The sequence below is a fragment of the Diabrotica virgifera genome, chromosome 1, assembly GCF_917563875.1.
Source record: "Diabrotica virgifera virgifera chromosome 1, PGI_DIABVI_V3a".
Taxonomy (NCBI): Eukaryota; Metazoa; Arthropoda; class Insecta; order Coleoptera; family Chrysomelidae; genus Diabrotica; species Diabrotica virgifera.
The window spans coordinates 117657998-117682309 of record NC_065443.1 but is presented as its reverse complement, the minus strand read 5'-3'; the positions used below and the strand labels follow the sequence as shown (position 1 = coordinate 117682309).

The 24312-nt window shown below is 34.0% G+C and overlaps 1 protein-coding gene across 2 annotated transcripts in view; it reads left to right on the top strand.

Annotated features, from left to right (window-relative positions):
* The window catches only part of LOC114349528 (glutamate receptor ionotropic, kainate 2-like), a 207818-nt gene that overhangs the window by 59868 nt on the left and 123638 nt on the right, over positions 1-24312 (top strand). For both annotated transcript variants that reach the window (XM_028299934.2, XM_028299933.2), the window contains exons 4-6: positions 11346-11487; positions 21859-22086; positions 23799-23951. In XM_028299934.2, coding sequence (XP_028155735.1) covers positions 11346-11487; positions 21859-22086; positions 23799-23951 — 523 coding nt within the window. The remainder of the gene's footprint in view (positions 1-11345; positions 11488-21858; positions 22087-23798; positions 23952-24312) is intronic.

Genomic DNA, 24312 nt, shown 5'->3' with positions numbered 1-24312 from the left:
TTTATTTGTTCTCTGATAATGTAATCGTTGTTTTTTGTAAATATTTATAGTATTCATAATAACATATCAGTATAATATTACTTTACTGCTGCTGAAAATCTAAGAGCAGAAAATAAGGGTTACCCAGAGGGCCATGCTAAGAATCACAAGGAGACAGAATACCAAATAATATCAGGCAAAGGACAAAAATCAAAGACATAGTTAGAACATGTAGCAAAGAAGAAATGGAGATGTACAGGTCATGTGGCAAGAACACCGAACAACAGCTAGACTAGAAGATTATTGCAATAGCGACCGCCGGCGGACAATCGGATAAACGAAGCAGAGATACCACCAACGCGCTGGAGTGACGATGTAAAGAGAACTGCCGGGACCTGGATAGCTGGTGCTCAAGATTGGGAGTCATGGAGAAACTTAGAGAAGGCCTATGTTCAACAGTAGACGATAACGGTTAGATTATGATGGTGATAATACTTTCCTAACACATAAAAAATAGTTTGTAGGTATACCGTATAACGATTCACTAAGCTACAAAAAACCACTACAAAGGAAGGAGGAAAGGGCGCTTAAATTACTTGCCCCAGGGCGTTTGAAAGCCTTGGCGCGTCCCTGGTCCAAGGTATGGTTAAAAATCCATCTATCTATGTATCTAGTCAGCCCTAAACATCCATCCTTGGATATAGGCCTCCTCTTCCTTCTTCCATGCCTCTCTATCTTGGGCAATTTGCATCCATTTTGACCCAGTGTGTTTCTTCAGGTCATCTAACTATCACATCTGTGGCCTTCCCCTTTTTAGTTTGTGGTTCCACGGTCTCCAATGTATAATCATCTTAGTCCATCTTTCACCGTTCTGCCGTAAGGTGTGTCCGGTGAACTTCCATTTAAATTTTGCTACTTGGGTAGAGACATCTTTAACTTTTGTTTTGTTACGGATCCATTCGTTTCTTTTCCTGTCTGATAGTTTAATGTTCAGCATTTGTCTTTCCATGGCTCTTTCTGTCTTTGTTATTTTTTCCATATTCTCTTTTGTAAACGTCCATGTCTGAGAACCATATATTACAACAGGGTGTATACATTGATTGAAGACTCTTGTTTTGAGGTATTGCGGGTATTTTCTGTTCTTTAGAATATAAGACAGTCTTCCGAATGATGCCCAGGCCAATCTTATTCGTCTCTTTATTTCTTCGGTCTGATTTTCTTTATTTAATGTAGTGATTTGTCCTAGATATATATACTCTTTTACTTGTTCTATTCTTGTTTGTGCCACTGTAATTACTAGTTCTTCTTGTTGATTTGTCATGGTTTTTGTTTTACTGTAATTCATCTTCAGTCCTATCTTTGTAGATTCTCTATCTAGTTCTTCCATCATTCTTTGTAATTCTTCACTTCTTTCTGCTATTAATACAATATCATCAGCATATCGTAAGTGATTCAGATATTGCCCGTTTATGTTTATACCCAAGCCACCCCAGTGTAGTTGCGTTGAATAGCTTGGGCGAGATGGTTTCTTCTTGTCTTACTCCTCGGTTTATTTTAATAGGCTCCGTTTGTTTCATTAGCTTAATAGTTGTTGTTGCCATATATATATATATATATATATATATATATATATATATATATATATATATATATAACAAGGTTGAAATATTGGGGTAGCAGCAATCTCAAAGAAAACTCTTTATAATAATTCCTATTATTTTAATAATAATTTAAGGAATTATTATAAAGAGTTTTCTTTGAGATTGCTGCTACCCCAATATTTCAACCTTGTTTCCTAACTGTTCAGCAAAGATTATATACCTGTTATATATATATATATATATATATATATATATATATATATATATATATATATATATATATATATATATATATATATATATATATATATGTAAAGAAAAAAGAAGTACTTTGTTGACTTGTTTATAAAAAACACTTTTGAGTTTCGGTGGGTTGGTTTTTTCGAAAAATTCGAAAGCTCGAGTAATAAAAAATAGTATTCTAGCAGCCCCTTTTTATTGACTCCAACCCACCGAAACTCAAAAGTGTTTTATATATATATATTGATGTGATCTTGATTATTGATATGAGATAATATTTTTATATGTCATTTAATTTAATCAATGCAATAATAATAATCTAATTAATTTACCAGATCACATATCAATATGTTTTCAATCTCAGGGCTTTTTATAAAATTAATTACTTACATACGTGGCTTCTAAGTATTTCTCAATGGTTCCTAATCGGGATAGGAAAGAAAAAAGTAAAATAATAACACATATGGGTTACAATTGTAATCAAAATATTGTTTATTTTATTTAAAGGGCAATCACTGCTTAATATTTGCTATATCTTATTATTCTTAAACATAACATTTACACATGGGAATCTTATTTCCTTTTGGTTTCCAATTGAAAGTTTTTATTAACATTTAATTATTATGATTTATTAGCAACAATTCTATTTAAGTTTGATGAAGCTTTTCTGATATTATTGATTATGTTTCTTCAATTTTAAATGTGGTATTTAATACGAAAAACCCATACATTCATGTCCAAACAAATGAGACTGACCTTTTTCTGGTGAACTGAGAATGTCTTCACACAAGACCCGTTTCCTGCTATCCTTGGCTGCAATCAAAACCTCGTCCTGGCTTCCAGTAATGTTCTCCTCTGAAACTAGCTCGTATAGCTCTCGTTTCCTGCTTCTGTCGTGATGCTGTGTTCTACCTTTTTCGAAACTGCAATCAGCTACCGGGAACTCTTGGCTCAAGGAGGTTCTTTTACTCTCAACCTGGCCTACCTCTCGTTCCACGATAGATACTCCACACTCACGGAACTACACCGGCTTTCTCACTCTCCGTACACTACCGTCTACTACTGGACTTCACTTCTCGACAGCTCAAAACATTCTGATCTCTATTTGTCATTCATTCCCCTACTTTCTAAATATCCCTTCCAGATTCACAAATCAAACTTCCACCACCAACTCTCATTCGCAGTATTCCTCAAAACCAATTTTTAATCTTTCTAAATATGCTTAATGGATTTCAAAAGAAAAATAGTTAATTCCCATTCTAAAATTACTTTCTACTAATTACAAAATTTAATGATCTATTATCTACTTCAACTGAGTCTTATTTAGCATAAGCTAATGATCGAACCTTCCGCGAACAACGATAATGACCTATTATCGATTTCACTTGAGTTTTATTTAGCATAGGCTAATGATCGAACCTTCCGCGAACAACGATAATGGTACGCGCCATTCACTTTGTCTGTTCTAAGCGCATTGTCCCGAGTTTCGTTTAATCACTTCTTAAAATTAAATATAACAATTTGTTGTATACAGGTTGTTCTAAATTTATATGCCCGTGGTTGAGAAAATTGAAAATATTTTATATTAAATTGAATTCTGTTTATAATTATCAAAATTTAATTTTCATATCAAATAGAAATATAACAAATCCCCGCCTTGTATTCGATAAAATTTATCTGCATTTTTAAATAAATTTTCTCGAGGCAAAACCAACTCCGTGTATATTTCCTTACTTTAATCTACGTCTTATATCCTAACTTACTATCTACTTCATGTATCTGTCTTTTATTCGTGATATTTGTATACATCGTGAATATTATAAATTCCTCGGATCTTTTCCGAGTTCCTGTGCCTCAACTCATAACTATTTATCCCATTTTCATTATTCACGATATACGGGCCTTCGAAAACAGGCATCAACTTTGCGCAAATGCCCCCAGGAAGATTTGATACTCGTAATGCCCTCACGAGTACTTTTTCACCCTTTTGGAAAGTCACTGGTCTTCTTTTTCTATTTTGTTCCTGTCTTTGGATATATTTTTCGTTGCTTCGCCGTAATCTTCTCTGTACGGTTTCAATCACGTGTTGATATTCTTTTGGCTCTTGGTCTTCCCATGGCCTTATCGGCAGTACACCCTTCATGATGTATTCTGGGGTCTCTTTTGTTACTGTGCTCGGAATTGTATTTAGATACCTTTCTATTTCCGCCATTTTCCTGTCCCAGTGGCGATGTTGACCATCTGTTGCAATGCGAAGAAATTTCGTCACTTCCTGTATGAATCGTTCCGAAGGGTTACTCTGTGGATGCCTGATGCTGACAAAATTTGTCTCTATTCCTCGTTCTCGAAGTTGTCCCTTGAAACGATCATTTCGGAAATACGTTGCATTGTCCAGTAGAATCTTTTTTGGTGTTCCTACTATGGCTATAAAATTGTCGATTTTTCTTAATATTTCTTCCCCCTTTGTGGTGCGGCAACTATATAATTTTACGTATTTTGAAAACACATCCACCATTACCAGAATATGTTTGTTCCTTTTAGTGGTCATAATTAGATCGCTTAACATATCTATTGCTACAATGTCTAGTTTGTTTCGGGCTTCAATATTTTTGGCAACATTTTCGTTTTTGAAATTCCGACTCTTATATTTTTGACATACATCGCACTTCTGGGTAATTTCCTTTGCAATGCGGTAATCCTGTCGGCTGATGTAATTTTCCCTAAAAACGAGCCAAACTTTTCTGCTACCGATATGCCCATTGTCCTCATGTAATTTCTTTATTATCTTTTCGGCCAATGTCTGTGTCACTAAATATAGTTCCTTTCCGTCTATTCTCTTAAAATATATGTTATTTTCTACTTCCGCTCTTCTTTTCTCTCTTTCCTCTAGGTCTTCCTGGTTTGTCCTTATCTCATTTAACGAATATATCCCTTCTTCTTGTATTAATCTATTTAGTCCCACCTGTAGAGTAATTGTTTCCTTTTTTCCGGTGTCCTCATCCCGTGTTAGAGCGTCGGATATTATGTTGTCTTTTCCTTTTATATATCGGAACTCAAAATCATACTCCTGTAATAATAGAATGCCTCTATGTATTCTATTATTTACTAATCTATTCTTCATGATATGTACTAAATCTGCATGGTCTGTTTCGATTGTGAATTTTGCTCCCAATAAGTAAAACCTCAATTTGTTTACGCAGTATAGTACACTGGCAAACTCCAATTCTGTAACACTATATTTTCTCTCATGTGTTTTAGTCACTCGAGATATAAAACATATCGGCACTTCTTGGTCGTTTTGTATTTGAGACAGAACTCCTGCAAATTTTTGTATGGACGCATCAGTTCGGAGTATAAAAGGTAAATTGTAAATGGGGTGGTATATTTTCGTTCCTTTTGCGAATTCTCGTTTTAATGTTTCGAAAGCTTCCTCCTGTTCTTCTTTCCAATTCCATTTTATTCCTTTTTTAAGCAATTTTATCAGAGGGATTTCCTTTTGGCTCAAATCGGGAATCAGCTTTTTAAAATAATTAATCGTGCCAAGAAAACCTCTCAATGTTTTCAAATTCGTTGGTCTTGGGTATTCATCTATGAGCTTGACTCTGTCTTCGGCTAATCTTACTGTTTTGGTGTCCAATTGAAAACCCAAATAAATGACTTCTTTTTGAAAAAATTGACATTTTTCAATGTTTAATTTCAATCCCGCTGTGTCCAATTCTTTCAGAATTATTTCTATGTGTTCCAGATGACTCTGAGTATCTTGTGAAAAAATTAATAAATCATCGATATAATGAACTATGAAATCTTCATGGCGATTCAAAATGGTATGTAGAGCTCGGACGAGTGCAGCACAAGCACTCTGCAATCCAAATGGCACTACCTTAAACCGGTAGACAATACCATCAATAGAAAAAGCGGTGTAGTTTCTACACTTTTCAGCTAACGGTATCAACCAAAAACTGTGTTTTAAGTCAATTTTCGAAAATATGTGTGACCTGGTGATTCTTCCAAAAATGGCCTCGATGTTTAGAGGTGATTCATATTGTGATACAGTGTGCTGGTTGATATTCCTGGCATCTAAACATAATCTCAATTCTCCATTACTTTTCTTTACTATCACAATCGGGTTAACATACGGTGAATCACATCTTTCGATGATTTGATCTTCCAACATTTTATTTATTTCTTCTTTCACCTCTTGTCGATACTTGTATGGAATCGGGTAAGTCTTTGATCGAAAATTTCCCAAGTTTTTCACCTCAAATGAATGTTCGTACTTTTTAGCCACTCTGTTTTCCTTATTGATCAAATTTTCGTAGTTTCTTAACATCAACCGCAATTCTTTTTCTTTCCCTTCTCCACATATCAATTTTCTGTCTTTTTTTTTTAGATTCTTCACACATGTTTACCGTGCATTCTGCATCCTCGTTTGCATATACCTCCTCTTCAAATACTACTGTTTCAAACATATTCTTTTCACTTTCATTTTTTTGCTTTATTTCTTCTTCTCCTGAGCTCGTCTCTTCTTTTGAGGAATCCCAGGTTTCCTTTGTTTCTGATACTCTCAAATTTTCTTCTTCTGGGCTCAACTCTTCTTTTGAGGAGCCACAGGTTTCATTTTCTTTTATCTTTTTCTGACCTTTTCTCCTTTTTTTTCTTTGTCCTTGCTTCGCTGCCAAATTCATTTCCACTGTTTGTTCTTTACCTGATTCGTCCGTATTTTGTTTCTCACGTTCCTTGTCCTGTTCTTTTTCTTCTTCTTCTGTTAGTTTCATCGTATTATTTTTAAAATCTATCACTACATGTTTTTCTGCCAATTCGTCAACTCCTACTATCATGTCATGTGACATGTTTGGCATTATTACACATTGTAGTGCATACATATTCTTACCCAGTCGTACCATTACTCGTATGCCTTCATTTATAGTTGCCAATGTCCGTTTGTTTGCGCCCACTAAATTTACCCTAGGTATTTTGTAAATTAAATTTGTTAAGTTAACTTCTTCTATTAGTTTTCTGTTGACCAATGTTATTTCAGATCCAGTGTCTATCATAATTTTAATTGGTTTCTCGTTGATAAATCCATCCACAAATTTTAAATTAACTCCATTTTTCTTTTCGTTGTTTCCTGCCAATTTAATAAACTCCTTGGGGTGACAAAAGATTCCTGTTTGATTTTTGGTTTTTAGTGAGCGCCGTCGTGAAAAGACGCCGGTTGCTCATCGTTGTTTATATTTTCGTCATAATGTCTCTCTCCGTCATATTCATCTGTCTGGGTATTATTTACTTCTCTTCTATTTTCTCTTGGTCTGTCGGATCTGTTTCCTACCATTATTTCTGTTTTCTTGATTTGAGCGTGTGGTGTTTCTATTCTGGTATTCTCGATTTCTGTCCTCATTCCATTGCCTATTTCTTTGTTCATAATTTCCTCTTCCGTTGTCTCTATTTTCGTTTTCCCTTCTGGGATTAAAATCTCGTCTTGTATAGTCCCTCCTATTTTGATTTCTATCTCTGTAATCTTGTGTTTCTCGGGGCCTGTAATCTTCTCGCGACCTTCTTGATTTTCTTTCTCTTAGACGTGATTCTCTTATTTGTAGGAATTGGCATAAACTATCTATGTCTTTGTAATTTTGCAATGTGATATGGTCTTCCAGCGTTTCCTCGAAATGTCTTGCAATCAGTTCGACTAACTGTTCCGATGAGTAATTATATTGTAAATGTTTTGCATTATTGTAAATTTGCAAAGCATATGTCCTTTCTGATACACCCATCCTATCATTGTATTTCCCATTTTGCAATTCCTTGTTAATTTCCAATTGTTGGACTTTTCCCCAGAAATAATTCAAAAATTTTTGTTCAAATTGTTGCCAATTGCCGAATTCTTCTTCTTTGCTATCGAACCATAGGCTTGCTTCATATTTGAGATGGTTTCTGATAGTTTCTTTTGCTGTTTCGAAATTTCCGATGTGCTGTATTTTCTTTTTCAGGCTATTTATGAACGGCACTGGGTGTAATCTTCTTACATCCCCGCCAAACCTTATCTTCACGTCATCTGTGCTATGTATAACCATTTCTCTTCTTTCTCCGACATTCTGTTGCGTATTGATTTCCGCAATCTTTCTTTCCACTTCTTCTATGTCTGCTTGAATAGCGTTTTGCAACTTGTTTTCCAAACTTTCCATTTCTTTTTTCTGGCAATTCGTTATCTCCTTTATTTTGCTTTTGATTTCTTTAATCTCTGTCTCTTGTTGTCCCATATCGTTCTTGATCATTGTCAAACATCCTTTTACTTCCTTTTCATACTTTCCTATGCGTTCCTCCATTTTCTTGTTGTTCTCTTCTATTGCTTGTTTCATTTTTTGTTGTGTTTCATCCATTTTTTGATCCAATTTTTGTTGTGTTTCATCCATTTTTTGTTGTGTTTCATCCATTTTTTGATCCACTTTATCCATTTTCTTTGATGTTTCTTCCATTGCTAGTTTTGTTTCCTTCTGATTTTTATCCATTGTCCTTTTTGCTTCATCCATTTTTTGTGACTGGAGTTGCATCAGTTGTAATAGTTTATCTATTCCTGATAATTCTTGCTGTTCTGATGCCATGATTGTCGTGTCTAAAATATCTTCTTGGTCTGAATGTTCTTTTTGTTTTTTGTTGTCTTTGCTTTGGCTTCTTGTCACAGACATTTGTTTTCAAGAAGTACTATCCCCGCCAAATATGAAATTTTACTAATATGTTACCAAGACGACTTTTTCTCACCCAAATATTATAAATTGTCAATAAATATATCAAATGTAAATATCGTAAAAATAAAATATTAAATCAGTTATGTAAAATTTGTACCTAAAGAGATCTAAAATTTTATGTTATCAAATGTAAGTATCTCACTTTTTACCACAGGCATATAAATTTTCAAATAACGGCTTTACTCTTTCTATCCTTCAAATTTGCCACTAGAAATACTTTACAATGCTTTCCACGTTGGACGACAGTTGATGTGATCTTGATTATTGATATGAGATAATATTTTTATATGTCATTTAATTTAATCAATGCAATAATAATAATCTAATTAATTTACCAGATCACATATCAATATGTTTTCAATCTCAGGGCTTTTTATAAAATTAATTACTTACATACGTGGCTTCTAAGTATTTCTCAATGGTTCCTAATCGGGATAGGAAAGAAAAAAGTAAAATAATAACACATATGGGTTACAATTGTAATCAAAATATTGTTTATTTTATTTAAATGGCAATCACTGCTTAATATTTGCTATATCTTATTATTCTTAAACATAACATTTACACATGGGAATCTTATTTCCTTTTGGTTTCCAATTGAAAGTTTTTATTAACATTTAACTATTATGATTTATTAGCAACAATTCTATTTAAGTTTGATGAAGCTTTTCTGATATTATTGATTATGTTTCTTCAATTTTAAATGTGGTATTTAATACGAAAAACCCATACATTCATGTCCAAACAAATGAGACTGACCTTTTTCTGGTGAACTGAGAATGTCTTCACACAAGACCCGTTTCCTGCTATCCTTGGCTGCAATCAAAACCTCGTCCTGGCTTCCAGTAATGTTCTCCTCTGAAACTAGCTCGTATAGCTCTCGTTTCCTGCTTCTGTCGTGATGCTGTGTTCTACCTTTTTCGAAAATGCAATCAGCTACCGGGAACTCTTGGCTCAAGGAGGTTCTTTTACTCTCAACCTGGCCTACCTCTCGTTCCACGATAGATACTCCACACTCACGGAACTACACCGGCTTTCTCACTCTCCGTACACTACCGTCTACTACTGGACTTCACTTCTCGACAGCTCAAAACATTCTGATCTCTATTTGTCATTCATTCCCCTACTTTCTAAATATCCCTTCCAGATTCACAAATCAAACTTCCACCACCAACTCTCATTCGCAGTATTCCTCAAAACCAATTTTTAATCTTTCTAAATATGCTTAATGGATTTCAAAAGAAAAATAGTTAATTCCCATTCTAAAATTACTTTCTACTAATTACAAAATTTAATGATCTATTATCTACTTCAACTGAGTCTTATTTAGCATAAGCTAATGATCGAACCTTCCGCGAACAACGATAATGACCTATTATCGATTTCACTTGAGTTTTATTTAGCATAGGCTAATGATCGAACCTTCCGCGAACAACGATAATGGTACGCGCCATTCACTTTGTTTGTTCTAAGCGCATTGTCCCGAGTTTCGTTTAATCACTTCTTAAAATTAAATATAACAATTTGTTGTATACAGGTTGTTCTAAATTTATATGCCCGTGGTTGAGAAAATTGAAAATATTTTATGTTAAATTGAATTCTGTTTATAATTATCAAAATTTAAGTTTCATATCAAATAGAAATATAACAATATATATATATATATATATATATATATATATATATATATATATATATATATATATATATATATATATATATATATATATCTATTTGTTGTTCTGAAGCTATTTTCTTGTGGCATTTTTATAATCAAGTATATTCAAATGGGAAATAAGCCACAATTTTACCTAAAAATGATTTTATTAACGTTTCGACGCCCAAGTCGGGTGTCGTTGTCAAAATACAAAATAAGTTATTATTTGTCATTATTTTGTATTTTGACAACGACACCCGACTTGGGCGTCGAAACGTTAATAAAATCATTTTTAGGTAAAATTGTGGCTTATTTCCCATTTGAATATACTGGAATATATATTTGTAATTAAGTCGGTATATCTGTAGTCTATTCTGCTGTTTTGTAGGAAATTTTTTACTGCCCAGTGTTCCACACTATCCAATGCTTTTTCGAAGTCAATAAATGCCATGTATAGCGGCATATGATATTCGTTAGCTTTTTCGATTAATATCTTCATCGTTAAAAGGTGGTCACTTGTTGTCCTGAAACTCTATCTAAATCCGGCTTGTTCTCTTGCCTGGTATCCATCTAATTTAGTTGTTAATCTGTTTGTTCATATCTTGGTTAATAGTTTGTACATCACATTTAGTAAAGTTATGGGTCTGTAATTCTTTAGATCTTTTTTATCTCCTTTCTGAAATAGTAACAATGTTACTGCTTCGTTCCAAGTGTTGGGTATTTGTTTTGTCATTAATATTTTATTCATAAGTGTGTACAAAACTTCTCTAGTTGTTTTCCCACCATTTTTTAGTATTTCTACAGTTATCCCGTCTTTTCCTGGCGATTTATTATTCTTCATCTCCTTGAGTGCTCTTTTTATATCATTCTTACTGATTTCTGGTTGTAAGTCGGAATTGACATTTTTCATTTTTATTTGTAGTTGCTTAAGGATTTCTTTTGTTGGTTTATGTTTTGTATTGTAGAGATTTTTATAATATTCTTGTGTTACAAATAACACAAGGATAAAAATCCATATGCTTAATAAAATAAACTTCTGATTTCTTCTCTTGGGGAATAACGATTATATTTTATTATTTCTTCGCTTGTACCTAGTGCAACATTATCACCCAGACTATTTTGCAGATCAGTGTTGAAAGAAGTTAAGAGCTCTGGAGTTTCGCACTTCATCCTAGACTGCGAGGCGGACCGAATAATGGACATTTTAAGACTGGCTCAAGAACTTAAATTGTTGTCAGAATTTCATAGCTACATACTGACTAACTTGGTGAGTAATTGCTTTAACAACTATTCGCTAAGAGAATAATCCGCCTCTTTGACAAAAGATTCAACATACAAAGCATATTGTGATAGTTTTTGAAATAATTAATGTTAGCTAACATTTAGAGTCGGTTATTTTAGATACTAAAATGAAATACAAAATTGCCAACTAACATTTAACTGTATTAAAATAAGATATTTTTGTATAATTTTTATGGAAAAAATTTAGAAAATAAATTTATATCAGAGACCACGAGATCATAGATTTTCATCGCCCTGAATATGACCAAAAATTGTAAATATTATAATTTAGTTAGTAAATAGTGTTTTCGCGGAAAGTGAAATCGTTAAGGTGGTTTGTTAATGGTTCTTTGAACGGACTTAGACAATGGTGCGGGAAGATTAGAAAGTACATTTTATTTCGCTTTGGAATCGACAATAGGACATTTGTAAATGATTCGTAGAAGGAGAGACAGTAAACAAATTTATTGAGTTTAGAATATAAGGCTTTTTGTTTAGCATTTTAAAACAACGAAAATGATTTGCTATCTCGTAGAATTTAACAAAACGGAAAAGTTGTATACAAAATAAATTGGTTCTTAAGAAATGAAAATATGGATGTAGTAGGTAGAGAGGATGTTTGTGATTGGCGGAGAATGATGGATGGAAGGGATGAGGGTGTTGAGTCTGAGTTTGAGGAGAGAAAAAATGAGCACTGTGTAATGAACATCTGGAGAGGACAGTCCAGTTTTTGAAAAGTGAGAAGTCGGTGTAAAGTGGTGAAATTGGCCTTTGCGAGCAGAATCGTGGTGAAACGAAATCGTTGACCGAGTTGAGAAGTTAATTTTCCTTGTGTCCGAGGAGATTCCTGTTTTCTGTCTGGAACGAGTAGCCGGTGGGTATCAATTTGCACAAGATATCGAGCAGAAAGAAAACTGAATAGAGATTTCGAGCGAGTCCCGTTGTTTGTTTGTTTGTGAAGCAGTTTAGACGAGAAGGACCTTTCGCTATATCCTAGGAGCACGTGTGGGAGAAACGAGGACTACGCAATCCAGGAGAAGAAGTAAAGAAGAAACAAAAAGGTTAGTCAGAATTTTTGTGAAACGGAGAGAGTTTGTTTTATATCCACACCATATTTGTTTATTTTTTGTATTGAACAGTTCTATAATATAATTTAGTCATTCCAAAATTTAAAGAAGAAATAAGTAATCAATTCAAAAGGAGAAAAGTAAATTTTATTATTTGTTGTAAGAATAGTCTAACGAATTATTTAAATAAAATTTTTGTTAAAACAAGGGAGATATCAGAATTAAAGCTTAATTTATTAGATGAGAAATAGTTGCAACAGAATTGAATTTTAGTATTATTTTTAAATCTTATATTTATGGTATATTGGATAAATAAAAAATATTTATAACATTTATATGACATCGCGTGTGTTTAATTTCCCTGTTTTGTCCCTGGATGAAGTTAGGAACTAGAGATACTAGAAGCCACAAACCGAAGATAATGCATTAAAATTAAAATAGCCCTGAGAATAAAATTTATTAGAAAATTTAATTTAATTTTGGTTTTGTTTTACATAAGTAATAATTAAAATAATTAAGTAATTAATCAAAATAAGAATTTGTTGATCAATCTCATAAAAGAGAGAAATACAGAGCGTAACAATATTGTATATGAAAATAATAGGCTTTGGTTAGGCTTTTTAACATTTGTACGTATTTTATAAGTACCGAGGAGTTAACCCGGTGCCTCAACCCCAAACTGGAAGGTCAGGAATTTTACATCAGAGTATCTTTCTCCTATGTGAGTTGCTTTCACTACAGCTCACAGTCTCACCTACCCTCTGGTCTGTGGAAAATAAAATGTGATGGTATGGGAATCCCTCTCAATGACGAGACAACACTGTACACGTTATGTTTCGCTGATGACCAAATTCTGATTGCTCAGGATCATGACGAATTGAGTTACATGCTGCGGAATCTAATCTTCTACTTCTTCTTCTTCTTCTTCATGTGCCTTGTCCGTTGCGGACGTTGGCTATCATCATAGCAATTTTAATTTTATTTACCGCGTTTCTGAATAATTCGATCGATGTTAGTTCAAACCATTGGCGTAAGTTTTGAAGCCATGAGGGTCTTCTTCTTCCGGGTCCGCGTTTGCTTTTTATTTTACCCTGTATTGTCAGTTGGAGTATATGATATTTATTATGTCTCATAATATGACCGAGGTATTCAAGTTTCCGTTTCCTAATTGTGAAAAAGATTTCTTTTTGTTTTCCCATTCGGCGCAGTACCTCTACGTTGGTGGTGTGAGTCGTCCAGGATATTTTGAGGATACGTCGATACACCCACATTTCGAATGCTTCCAGCTTTCTCATTAATGTTTCCGTCAGTGTCCATGCCTCTGCGCCATACAGCAAGACTGAAAATACATAGCCCTTTAGCAGCCGTACTTTTAGTGGGAGAGATATGTCGGAATGGGTGAATATATATTTCATGTTATTAAATGTTGCTCTGGCCTTTTCAATTCTAGATCGTATTTCGGTTGTTTGATCCCATTTCGAGTTGACGACTGTTCCAAGGTATATATTCGAGTCAACGTGTTCCATTAGTTGGTTTTTTATCTTCAATTGTCTGGCAGGTTTTTGAGTTTTGCTGACCAGCATCCATTTTGTTTTATTTATGTTGAGGTTAAGTCCTCTTTTTTCACTTGCTCTTTGTCCCTGTCCATAAGATACTGAAGTTCATCGATGCTACTGGCAAGTGCGACTGTATCGTCTGCATATCGGATGTTATTTGTCAATTCTTCATTGATTTTTATGCCTTCGTTTGCTTCATCCAGTGTTTTTTTTTAATATGTTTGGAGTAAATATTAAAAAGGAGAGGGGAGAGAACACATCCCTGTCGCACACCTTTTCTGATATCAATGCTCTCTGTGGACGCATTGTCGACTTTTACCCTGGCTGTCTGATTCCAATAGAGACTTGTCACAATTCGGATGTCCTTATCATCAATTCCTATGCTTTGTAGAATTTCATTTAGTTGCTCATGTCTCACATTGTCAAAGGCTTTCGAGTAATCTACAAAGCACATGTAGACATCCTTGTTCATATCTCTACACCTCTGTACTAATACTTGCAGACAAAACACTGCTTTCCTTGTGCCCAAAGCGTTCCTAAAACCAAATTGTGACTCATTTATTTCCGCTTCACACTTGTTGTAGATTCTGTTATATATGATTTTGGTGAAGACTTTGGTGATATGATTAATTAGACTTATCAGTCTATGTTGATCACACAATTTAGTGTTTGTTTTTTAGGAATGGCCACGAAGGTTGATTGTAACCAATTTTCCGGAATTCTGCCGCTGTCGTATATATTATTAAAAAGAGTGGTTAGGGTTTCTAGGAATGAGTTGTCCGTTTCGCATAAGAGTTTTAGCACTTCAGGTCCTGAATATTGTCAGGTCCTGAAGATTTGTTATTTTTGAGGGAGCGTATTGCTTTCTCTACCTCTGAATTGAGAATGGAAGGACTGTTTTCGGTGATTTCAAATGAGTAATTATTATGGCGGTCTGAATCAAAGAGGTTTTCAACATATTGCTTCCATGTTTCTACATCACTACATTAGACGATGGGGTATAAATTAAACGCTGTGATGAATACAAGTACCTGTGCATCAAGATAACTCAAGATGTAACACTCGATGCTGCTATAAAAGACAGAAACATACAGGTTAGAATAGTTATGTCCATGATATTCTGTAGGACCAAATAATATCTAAAACTAACAATAAAAAACTGAAAACGTTTGTTTTCTATACTTCCACAAAATTTATTATATCTAAGTGACTACAGCTGTTTCGGCGGAGTGCCTTTCTCAAGTAATATAGTTTACAATGTGTTTGCCTTTTTAATCTTCAACTGAAGAGGTTGAGGAGTGGGGAGCTGTTTGTCTCGAGTTGGTCATTCAGAATTATATCTGTATTTTTCAGTTTATTAATTTCCATAGATTCTAAAAAAGATAGCTTAAGGCCTTTATTTTGAATATGTAGAATTTTAAACTCTTCATTGAAAGAATGATTATGATCTAGAAGGTGAAGTGCGTATGTAGAAGTGTCACACTTCTACACTTCTGTCAGAAGTAGACACTTCTACATACGCACTTCACCTTCTAGATCATAATCATTCTTTCAATGAAGAGTTTAAAATTCTACATATTCAAAATAAAGGCCTTAAGCTATCTTTTTTAGAATCTATGGAAATTAATAAACTGAAAAATACAGATATAATTCTGAATGACCAACTCGAGACAAACAGCTCCCCACTCCTCAACCTCTTCAGTTGAAGATTAAAAAGGCAAACACATTGTAAACTATATTACTTGAGAAAGGCACTCCGCCGAAACAGCTGTAGTCACTTAGATATAATAAATTTTGTGGAAGTATAGAAAACAAACGTTTTCAGTTTTTTATTGTTAGATAAAATGAACTTCCATCAAGTAACGGTCGAATCCATCAAATATCTAAAACAAACAAAAAGCTCATGTACAATCCCATACTTAAAAGTGTAATCACATAATGGCAGTGAAGTTTGGCCAATGAAACAAAGAACAGAGAAAAAGACTACTGGAAAAGAGCATCAGATACCAAATGAGAGAATACGAGACATGACATGAATTACGCATAAAATAATTGATGACATAAAAACAAAACTAGTAATATGGCACGGCCATGTACAGAGAATGCCAGATGACAGGATCCTTAAACAGAGTTTGACGTGTACACCACAAGGCAGAAGGAAAAGGGGACGGCCGAGAAGAAGCTAGAGGGAGGGAATTGAAAAGAACTAGAGGAAAGAGAAATCCTTCCAGGTCTATAGTTAAACAGAAAAATAATGGCAGTTAGAAGTCGAAAGGCGTCGGAGGACGCTGTAAACCGATAGTAGTATGGGAGATATATGGGATAAACAACAATGGGTCTATTGAATAAAAAGTGATACCTTAGAAGTAGTAACTTTTAAACAAAAGCTAATACTTATATAAGGATAAGATATTACTTATTAATATTTGAATAAAAATAAGTTTTTTCTGATAAGGGGTCTATTGAATAAAAAGAAATATTTGCTTTTACTTTCTCGTATTTAAGTATTTACTTAATAGTAATTAAATAAAGCATTAAAGAAATGACTTTATTCAATTACTATTAAGTAAATACTTAAATACTTGTAAGTAAAAGCAAATACTTCTTTTTATTCAATAGACCCAATATAGTGCTGGAAAAACAGTCTGAAATTTAAGTATATACTTTTAAGTGTTAACTTATGCCTGTAAGGTTTTACTTTTAAAATTGTCTTGTGATGTTATTTATATCTGCTTTAAATATCTAATTTAAATATTATATTATTGTTAAATATTATTTCCAGTATTGATTGACGTTTTGCAGCTCCTCTTTGGCGGATGCTATCTACTTCCACTTCATTGTGGTGTACATCATAGAGGTCCTGTGGGTTTTCCAGTTCATTTTCGGAAAACTCAAAAGCATCCCGTAGATGTTTGCAAATATTATGGAAAACAGCACAACAAACAATGATTTTTGGAACTTTTGCCAAAGGCTGTACTTTAGTCCCTATACTAAAAGCACAATAAAGATGCACTAGAAATCAACAAACAAAGCCACGTTGAATGTTGCGAGGGGCACTCCACTTCCGAATCATGATTTACAATGTATAAACTTTGTAAATCATGATTTGGGTTTACAATGTATATATTATTATGTATCACTTTATCAATCAAAGATAGAATAAAAATTTTAATTTTTTAATTATAACGCGGGCACATAAATTTGATACACCCTGTATATTGATTTGTAACTATTTAGTAGAAGGTAGCTTTTACGCAATGGGTTTATCCTTAATGAGTTTTTCTCTGAAGACTTAAAGACATTTGTAAATAAAGTGAAGTGAAAATACAATTTATTTAGGATTATAATTTAAAAAGATTGTTTGTTACGTGAAAGGTAAAATCCACAGGTAGTTGTAATTATTAGTTTTTAGAAAAATAAAGGTAGAGAAATTTGGAATTTTAAGTCTGTTTTTTTAAGCACAAGAATATTTGTATAATTTCCGAAAAATGATTAGTTTGAATAGAAGTATTGTTTGAAAGAATGCTTGGGTTTTTCGAATGAAAAAGAGGAATGTGGACAGAGAAATGTTTCTGATTGGCTTGGCAATTTGGAAGGGGGAAAGAGAAGTTTGAATGTTGAGACAGTTTGGAAAAAAAAAATTATTGTATGACCGGCATCCGAGAAGGGCAGTCGAAAGTTTTCGCGGATAGTTTCAGAAGCAAGTACTAGTGGTTGTTTGATAGTGGAGAGTAGCTGAAAAGTGGAACGAGAGACAAATCAAATTGAGAAGAAAAACCTCTTTGATTCTGTAAATGTAAAGTCCAAGAGAGTAAGTTACAAGAACTATAGTTATTAAAATTATTTGTGACACCAAGTAAAAAAGATACTTGGGTCTCAGGAGATTATTATTGAGAGAAAGAGAGGAGAGAGTTTTGGAGTATATTGAACGAGTACTGGTCAAAAGAGGCCTGGCTTGTGTTTTGGAGAAATAGTTGCTGGTATGCTGCTGGATTGATGCTGAGAACGGAGAGGGCTTTGATTGGTAGCCTAACATAATCAACAAGGAAGAGCTGTTTGGGTCAAGAGGAGGCATCATTGTGTGTGAATCAAAAAGGTCAGTCAATAACTTATGTGATAGATGTTCTTTATAATCAGAAGTTAAAATTTTTGCGTAAAAGCATATGAATTAAGATTCCAACATTTCAAAAATTTAATAGGAAGTATAAGTAGTTTTGCAAATACCTAAATTTGTTTGTTTAGCTTATTTTATTAATGGTATCAGGAACAAAGCGATAAATATTTGTTTGAATTAGATTAATTATATGGTAAAGGTTTCATTTGGACAATTATGCCCACAGGATTTAATTGATAGATTTTCAGAGCATTGGTTTTTTGATAATAAAGGTATTTGTATGTGCTTATTTATGGTTTTTCTATTTATTTCCTTTTCCTATTTTATCCCGATAAGGATCAACTAAGAGATACTGAAGCCAAGAGAAAGGATAAGTATAACCTAAGATAATTTAGTTAATTTTTTATGACAAAAAGGCACCCTCAGATTTTTTCTTAATTTCTTTTGTATGATTTGCGTCAATTAAATGATTAATTAAATAAATACTAATTAATATAAAAGTAAGAGAAAGCAGATCACAACAATATATATTGTAAATCATAATTTGGGAGTGCTCCTGGTAACATTCAACGTATCTTGGTTTGTTTATTTCTAGTGCATATTTATTATGATTTTAGTACAATATCGGAAATCTCTGGTTTAGCTGCCCAAATAGCCTTTCAATTATCACCCTTTCTCTGGAATGTCTTTCTTGCTTTTGTTGGGGGGTTTTTGAATGGGCATAATAACTATGGAGCAATTCCATATCCACTATGTCCAAGAAGGCACAAATTGCCTTTAAATCTATGTATAATAATTTGATAAATCGAACTTTGTTTCCAAATTCTCAAATCGTGAACACTCCCGGGCCACTGAGTGTCCACACTTGTAATCACTTCATTTACATTACACGTTACTTTTTATATTTATGCTAGGAAATCCTTTTCTATTAGTAAATTCGTCACCAAATTCTGAAGGTTTTTTAATATGAACATGGGTACAATTCAGTGCATCAATGACTGTAGTTATTTTGAATCGATTTGCCCATTTTATCATTGCTTCTTCCATACCTTCCAGGTCAGATGGAAACTTCATCCACTGTCATTTCTTAAAAATTCTGTCAGCAACATTATTTATGGCTTTACATACCGTCGTATAGTGAACGCTGAAATCTTCAGCAATACCTAGTTGAAAATGTTGAAATCCAGTATCACTATGCACAAGTCCTGTGGTCGGTTCAGTTCGGCTATTCCTATTCCGTTCCGCGGAACCTTAAGTTCGTTTTACGGCTACTGCTAGCGTAAATTTGTCGCCCGTGGAGCCTTAGCCTAAGCGAACGGCTCCAAGAGCGACAAATTGACGCTAGCAGTAGCAGTAAAATTATGGCGGCAGCACAGCTGTAAAATCATGGCTCCATGAAGGCAACAATTAACAGCGTGCATAGCGCCGCATCTTGGTCTTGAATTTTTAAAGGTCCTATTTTTCATTGCAAAGGCAGGTGTTAATCTTACAACAAAAGGAATTTTTAGGAATGACCATCCTTATATAAAATTTAGGTATAAACTGATTTTCCCTTATATTCAAGGACAAAACTATAATATCTAGAGATATTGAAACATCCGTCTGCGACATGACCTTGACGACGCGCCTTTTCCCGATCTTGAGCGACAATTTACAGATCCGTGACTCCGTGGAGCCTCCCAGTATTATCGCTGTTGGTTTCATTTATCACGCTTCATTTTACAGTTACTGCTAGCGTTAATTTGTCGCTCGTGGAGCCGTTCGCTAAGGTATCACACAAAAGTCTACATGCTTTGCCGAAAGCAAAGTGCACCTTCTCTGGTTTCATCTAGCTGTGGCAAAAAATAATCTGATAGAAAGTCCATACTTTCGCTTTCAAAACGCAATAGAACCTTAGATTTACTGGAATGTATGGTTTTTCTTTGCTTGTAGTGTTTATTTTTACTAACATATTTATAATAAGGTCAACCATAATAATTATAATAAACGAAAAATGTTTAGAACCACCACTCTACTGGTGTAAGTATGTAATGTGTACTATACTGGCGTAAGTATTCATTTGAGATCCCTTAACAAATATTAAGATATTATTACTTACTTACTTACTTATTCCTCTTCACTCCATACGGAGCATAGGGCGTCAACTGTATGCCTCCATTCTGTCCTATCCTTTGCACTAATCTTTATTTCTGCCCAGGTTTTCCCAATAGCACTTATTTCTTTGTCCACACTTCCTTTCCACGTTTCTACGGGTCTACCTGGTCTTCTCTTGCCATGTGGTGTGTATTCTAGGGCTTGCCTCGCTATGTCTGTATCAGGTCTTCTTAGTGTGTGCCCCATCCAACTCCATCTCCTTTTGCATATTGTTTTAGAAATAGGTACCTGGTTAGTTCTTGTCCATAATTCTTGGGTTGATATGCGGTTTGGCCAGTAAATGTTAAGAATCCTCCTTAGGCATTTATTTATAAACACTTGCATCTGTCCGATACATTTTCTTGACACTTTCCAAGTTTCTGCTCCGTATAATAACACAGTCTTCACGTTGCTATTGAATAATCTTATCTTGGTTTTACTTGTCATCTGACGTGAAGACCACATTTTCCTTAGCATATTAAATGCGTTTTGAGCTATTCCTATTCTCCGTTCTACGTCCTCCTCCGTCCCTCCTTTGTTGTTCAAAATACTGCTTAAGTAGTTAAATTTCTCTACCGTTTCTAATTCCGTGCCTCCCAGTGATATTCCCATTTCTCTTGGTGTATTTATTTTCATTATCTTAGTTTTCTGACGTTTATGTTAAGTCCGACCTTCTTCCCTGCCTCTGCTACTTTTTCAGTTTTGCGTTGCATGTGTTGTCTTTTTTCTGTTAAAAGGCATATGTCATCTGCAAATTCCAAGTCCTCAAGTTGGTTAAAAACATTCCATCTTATTCCAGTCTTATTACTAGTAGCCTTAGACATGATCCAGTCGATTACTATCAGGAATAAAGTTGGAGAGAGCACACAGCCTTGCCTTACTCCATTATTACTTACTAATTGTAGAATATTCTTCTTTTTATTCAACTAAAAAGAAGTAAGAACTGGAAAAATTTATGTATAACCTCATACTTTCAGTAGCTACTTGAAAATAACAGAGATGATCGTACCTTCGCTCTAAGTAAACTCTTTTATATAAAGTTATGTTCTTTCTGTTCTTTTATTCAATTACTATTAAGTAAATACTTAAATACGAGGAAGTAAAAGCATATACTTCTTTTTATTCAATAGACCCAATAATATACATGAGCTGTGTAACATGTATTACGTTTTATTTTACCACGTGTTTATCTTTTAACCTCCCTCCCTGTCTTGTCGATTGTTGCCAACTCACAATCATGTTTCATATTTATTTGACAAATGCACCCAAAACAAAGTTTTGTCATTCTGTTTTTGATATATAATCGGCTTAAACAGTAGATCACTGACAACATGGAAACTTGTAGATGCATCTGTTAAAGGTCGCTTTAATTTTATAACATTTTCACGTTGCGTTGGTGGTCACGATCCAAATATTTTAAGTTTATTAACGAATAATACTAATACGAATTGACTAAGATAAGAAATGTATTCCTTTCACCGTTGTAGGACTCACATACATTGAATTGGTCCGAACTGGGTAGTATAAGATCAAATATAACTGCCATGAGACTTCTTGATCCTGAGAGTATCAACATGAAAAATGCTGCATTGGTTTGGAACCAGACCGTGAAATTAGACGTATTAGATACTATTAGAAATCCAGCAATTCAAAAAGAGTTGGATTATCTACGAAGTCACAGATTCCTATATAATATTAAAACATCTGAGATACATGTAAGTCAATATTTTTTTCTATCAATTTGTGTGTTTGCCCATATATATAAGCTTGTACAATTGAAAGTCATCTTTTATCAGGTTGAAGAGTTTCATCTGGTCGAAAATTTAAGAGAGGAAAAGAGTAGACGAATGAACCGCGACCAAGTGCTTTGAATTACCCCTTATAGTTTGTCGCACTTATTTAGAAACACCCTGTACTGATGAAGAACATGGCTAGTTGTTAAAGTACCTAACTTTTTTATTGTCCAACATAAGCGAATGAATTTAAAAACATAATGTTAAGAAAACCTGAGGCTATAGTTGGTTTTTAATTTCAGTATTTTATAGACGCTAGAATAGTCCACAGGGTGATGTGAACTTTGAGAAAAAAACAGTTTGATTCGTACACCCGGTATACAATGACAGTTTACCTGTCTAGCAACAATATTACTAGAGCGATATTGTTATTGAATAAGGCTATAACATGGTAAAAAAATCACTTAAATCAGACAACAGATTTAAGAAATTCGAGACATCAAAAATGGCCAAATTTTCAGTGGATCGATTTTTTTGCACCCGAGTGTAGATTAAGTGCAGCAAAGTCTGTGCGTAATGGGCTCCTCGTCTTGGGTTTGTCTCTGCAAAATCTCAAGGAATACAAGCAAAACGGTAATGATTTTCTTTTGTCAATAATAATTGCTGGCGGCGAATCATGGTCTCATTAATTTTACCCATTAAAACGGAGGATAGCAGAGCATCCAGCTTTTAGTACCGAATTATGTTCTTGCGATTTTAATATCTTTGGGTAACTGAAAAAGGTTCTTTCTGGTTGTTTCGTTTGTAAGGGCCTAAACGTTTTTTCCTCTAGATTCGACAACAAATTATACAAAAGCTGAAATATAGTTATTTTTTATAATATTATGATAACATCGATCCAAAAGATGGCATAACCCAGACATATAAAGTGAAAGTTATCCCTCCAACACCAAATCGTTCTATATGGTCCATATAATGTTCAGAAAAAAGTCACACCATTTTGAGCGTCGGGTTTAGGGGGAGAGGAGGGAGAAATCGGTAAATTCGTAGTTTTTTACGTTTTTCGTCAATATTTCCAAAATTATGCGGTTAATCATGAACAACCTTCCATACAAAAATGTTCTACATTAAATTTGAAATAAAAAAGCCCTATGCATAATCCTTCTAAAATGAACGGTTTCAAAGTTACGGAGGTAGTATAGTATAATTGGTCCAAAAAAGGCCTAACCCAGACATCCAAAGTAAAAGTTTTCCTCCAACACCAAATTGTTCTATTTGGCCCACATATTGTTCAGTAAAACCTTTTTGAGCGTCCGGTTTGGGGGGAGATGAGGGAGAAGTCGGTAAATTAGTAGTTTTTTAGTAGCTATCTCCGTAACTTCGGAACCGTTCATTTTAGAAGGATTATACATAGAGCCTTTTTTATTTCAAATTTAGTGTTGAACATTTTTGTATAGTTTTAGAAATATTGATGAAAAACGTAAAAACTACCAATTTACCGATTTTTCGCTCAAAATGCTGTGACTTTTTTCTGAACATTATGTGGACCATATAGAACAATTTGGTATTCGAGGATAACTTTCACTTTGGATGTCTGAGTTTGGGTCTAGTTATACCATACTATAAAGGGAAAATTTTTTGTGTATTTCTGCAATTACATTGGTTTTATATATGTACAATTTTTTGTATTTTAGACAAAAACTCCCTTATTATACGATGCCTTAAATCTCTTTATCTCAGTGTACGCTGACTTAGAGGTGAAAAATAAATTAACAGTGAATCCCCTCAATTGTAAAGAGGATAACGTATCCACACACGGACAGGTATTCTTTGATACCATTAAAGAGGTAAGCAATTGTTTCTATCAGATATTTACCAAATTTTTCCACTGATAGTAATTGTATCGTCTTAAGTTTTAAAGCGTTTTTAAGTCTAGATTTGTTATTGTCCTATTTATGGCAGAAACCTGTATTTTTTTAACTTTAAGCTTTACGGACGGAAAAAAACGAAGACGACGTAGCAAACGAACAAGGACTCTGAATATAAACACATGGAATATCCAAGGGTGGAGAACTAAGTCAGACGAAGTCATGGCAGAAGTAAAGAAAATAAAATCAGATATCACAGTTCTCACCGAAACAAAGAAAAAACGCCAAGGAAGTGAAGATATAGGAGGTTTTATCCATATTTATAGTGGAGTAGAAAAAG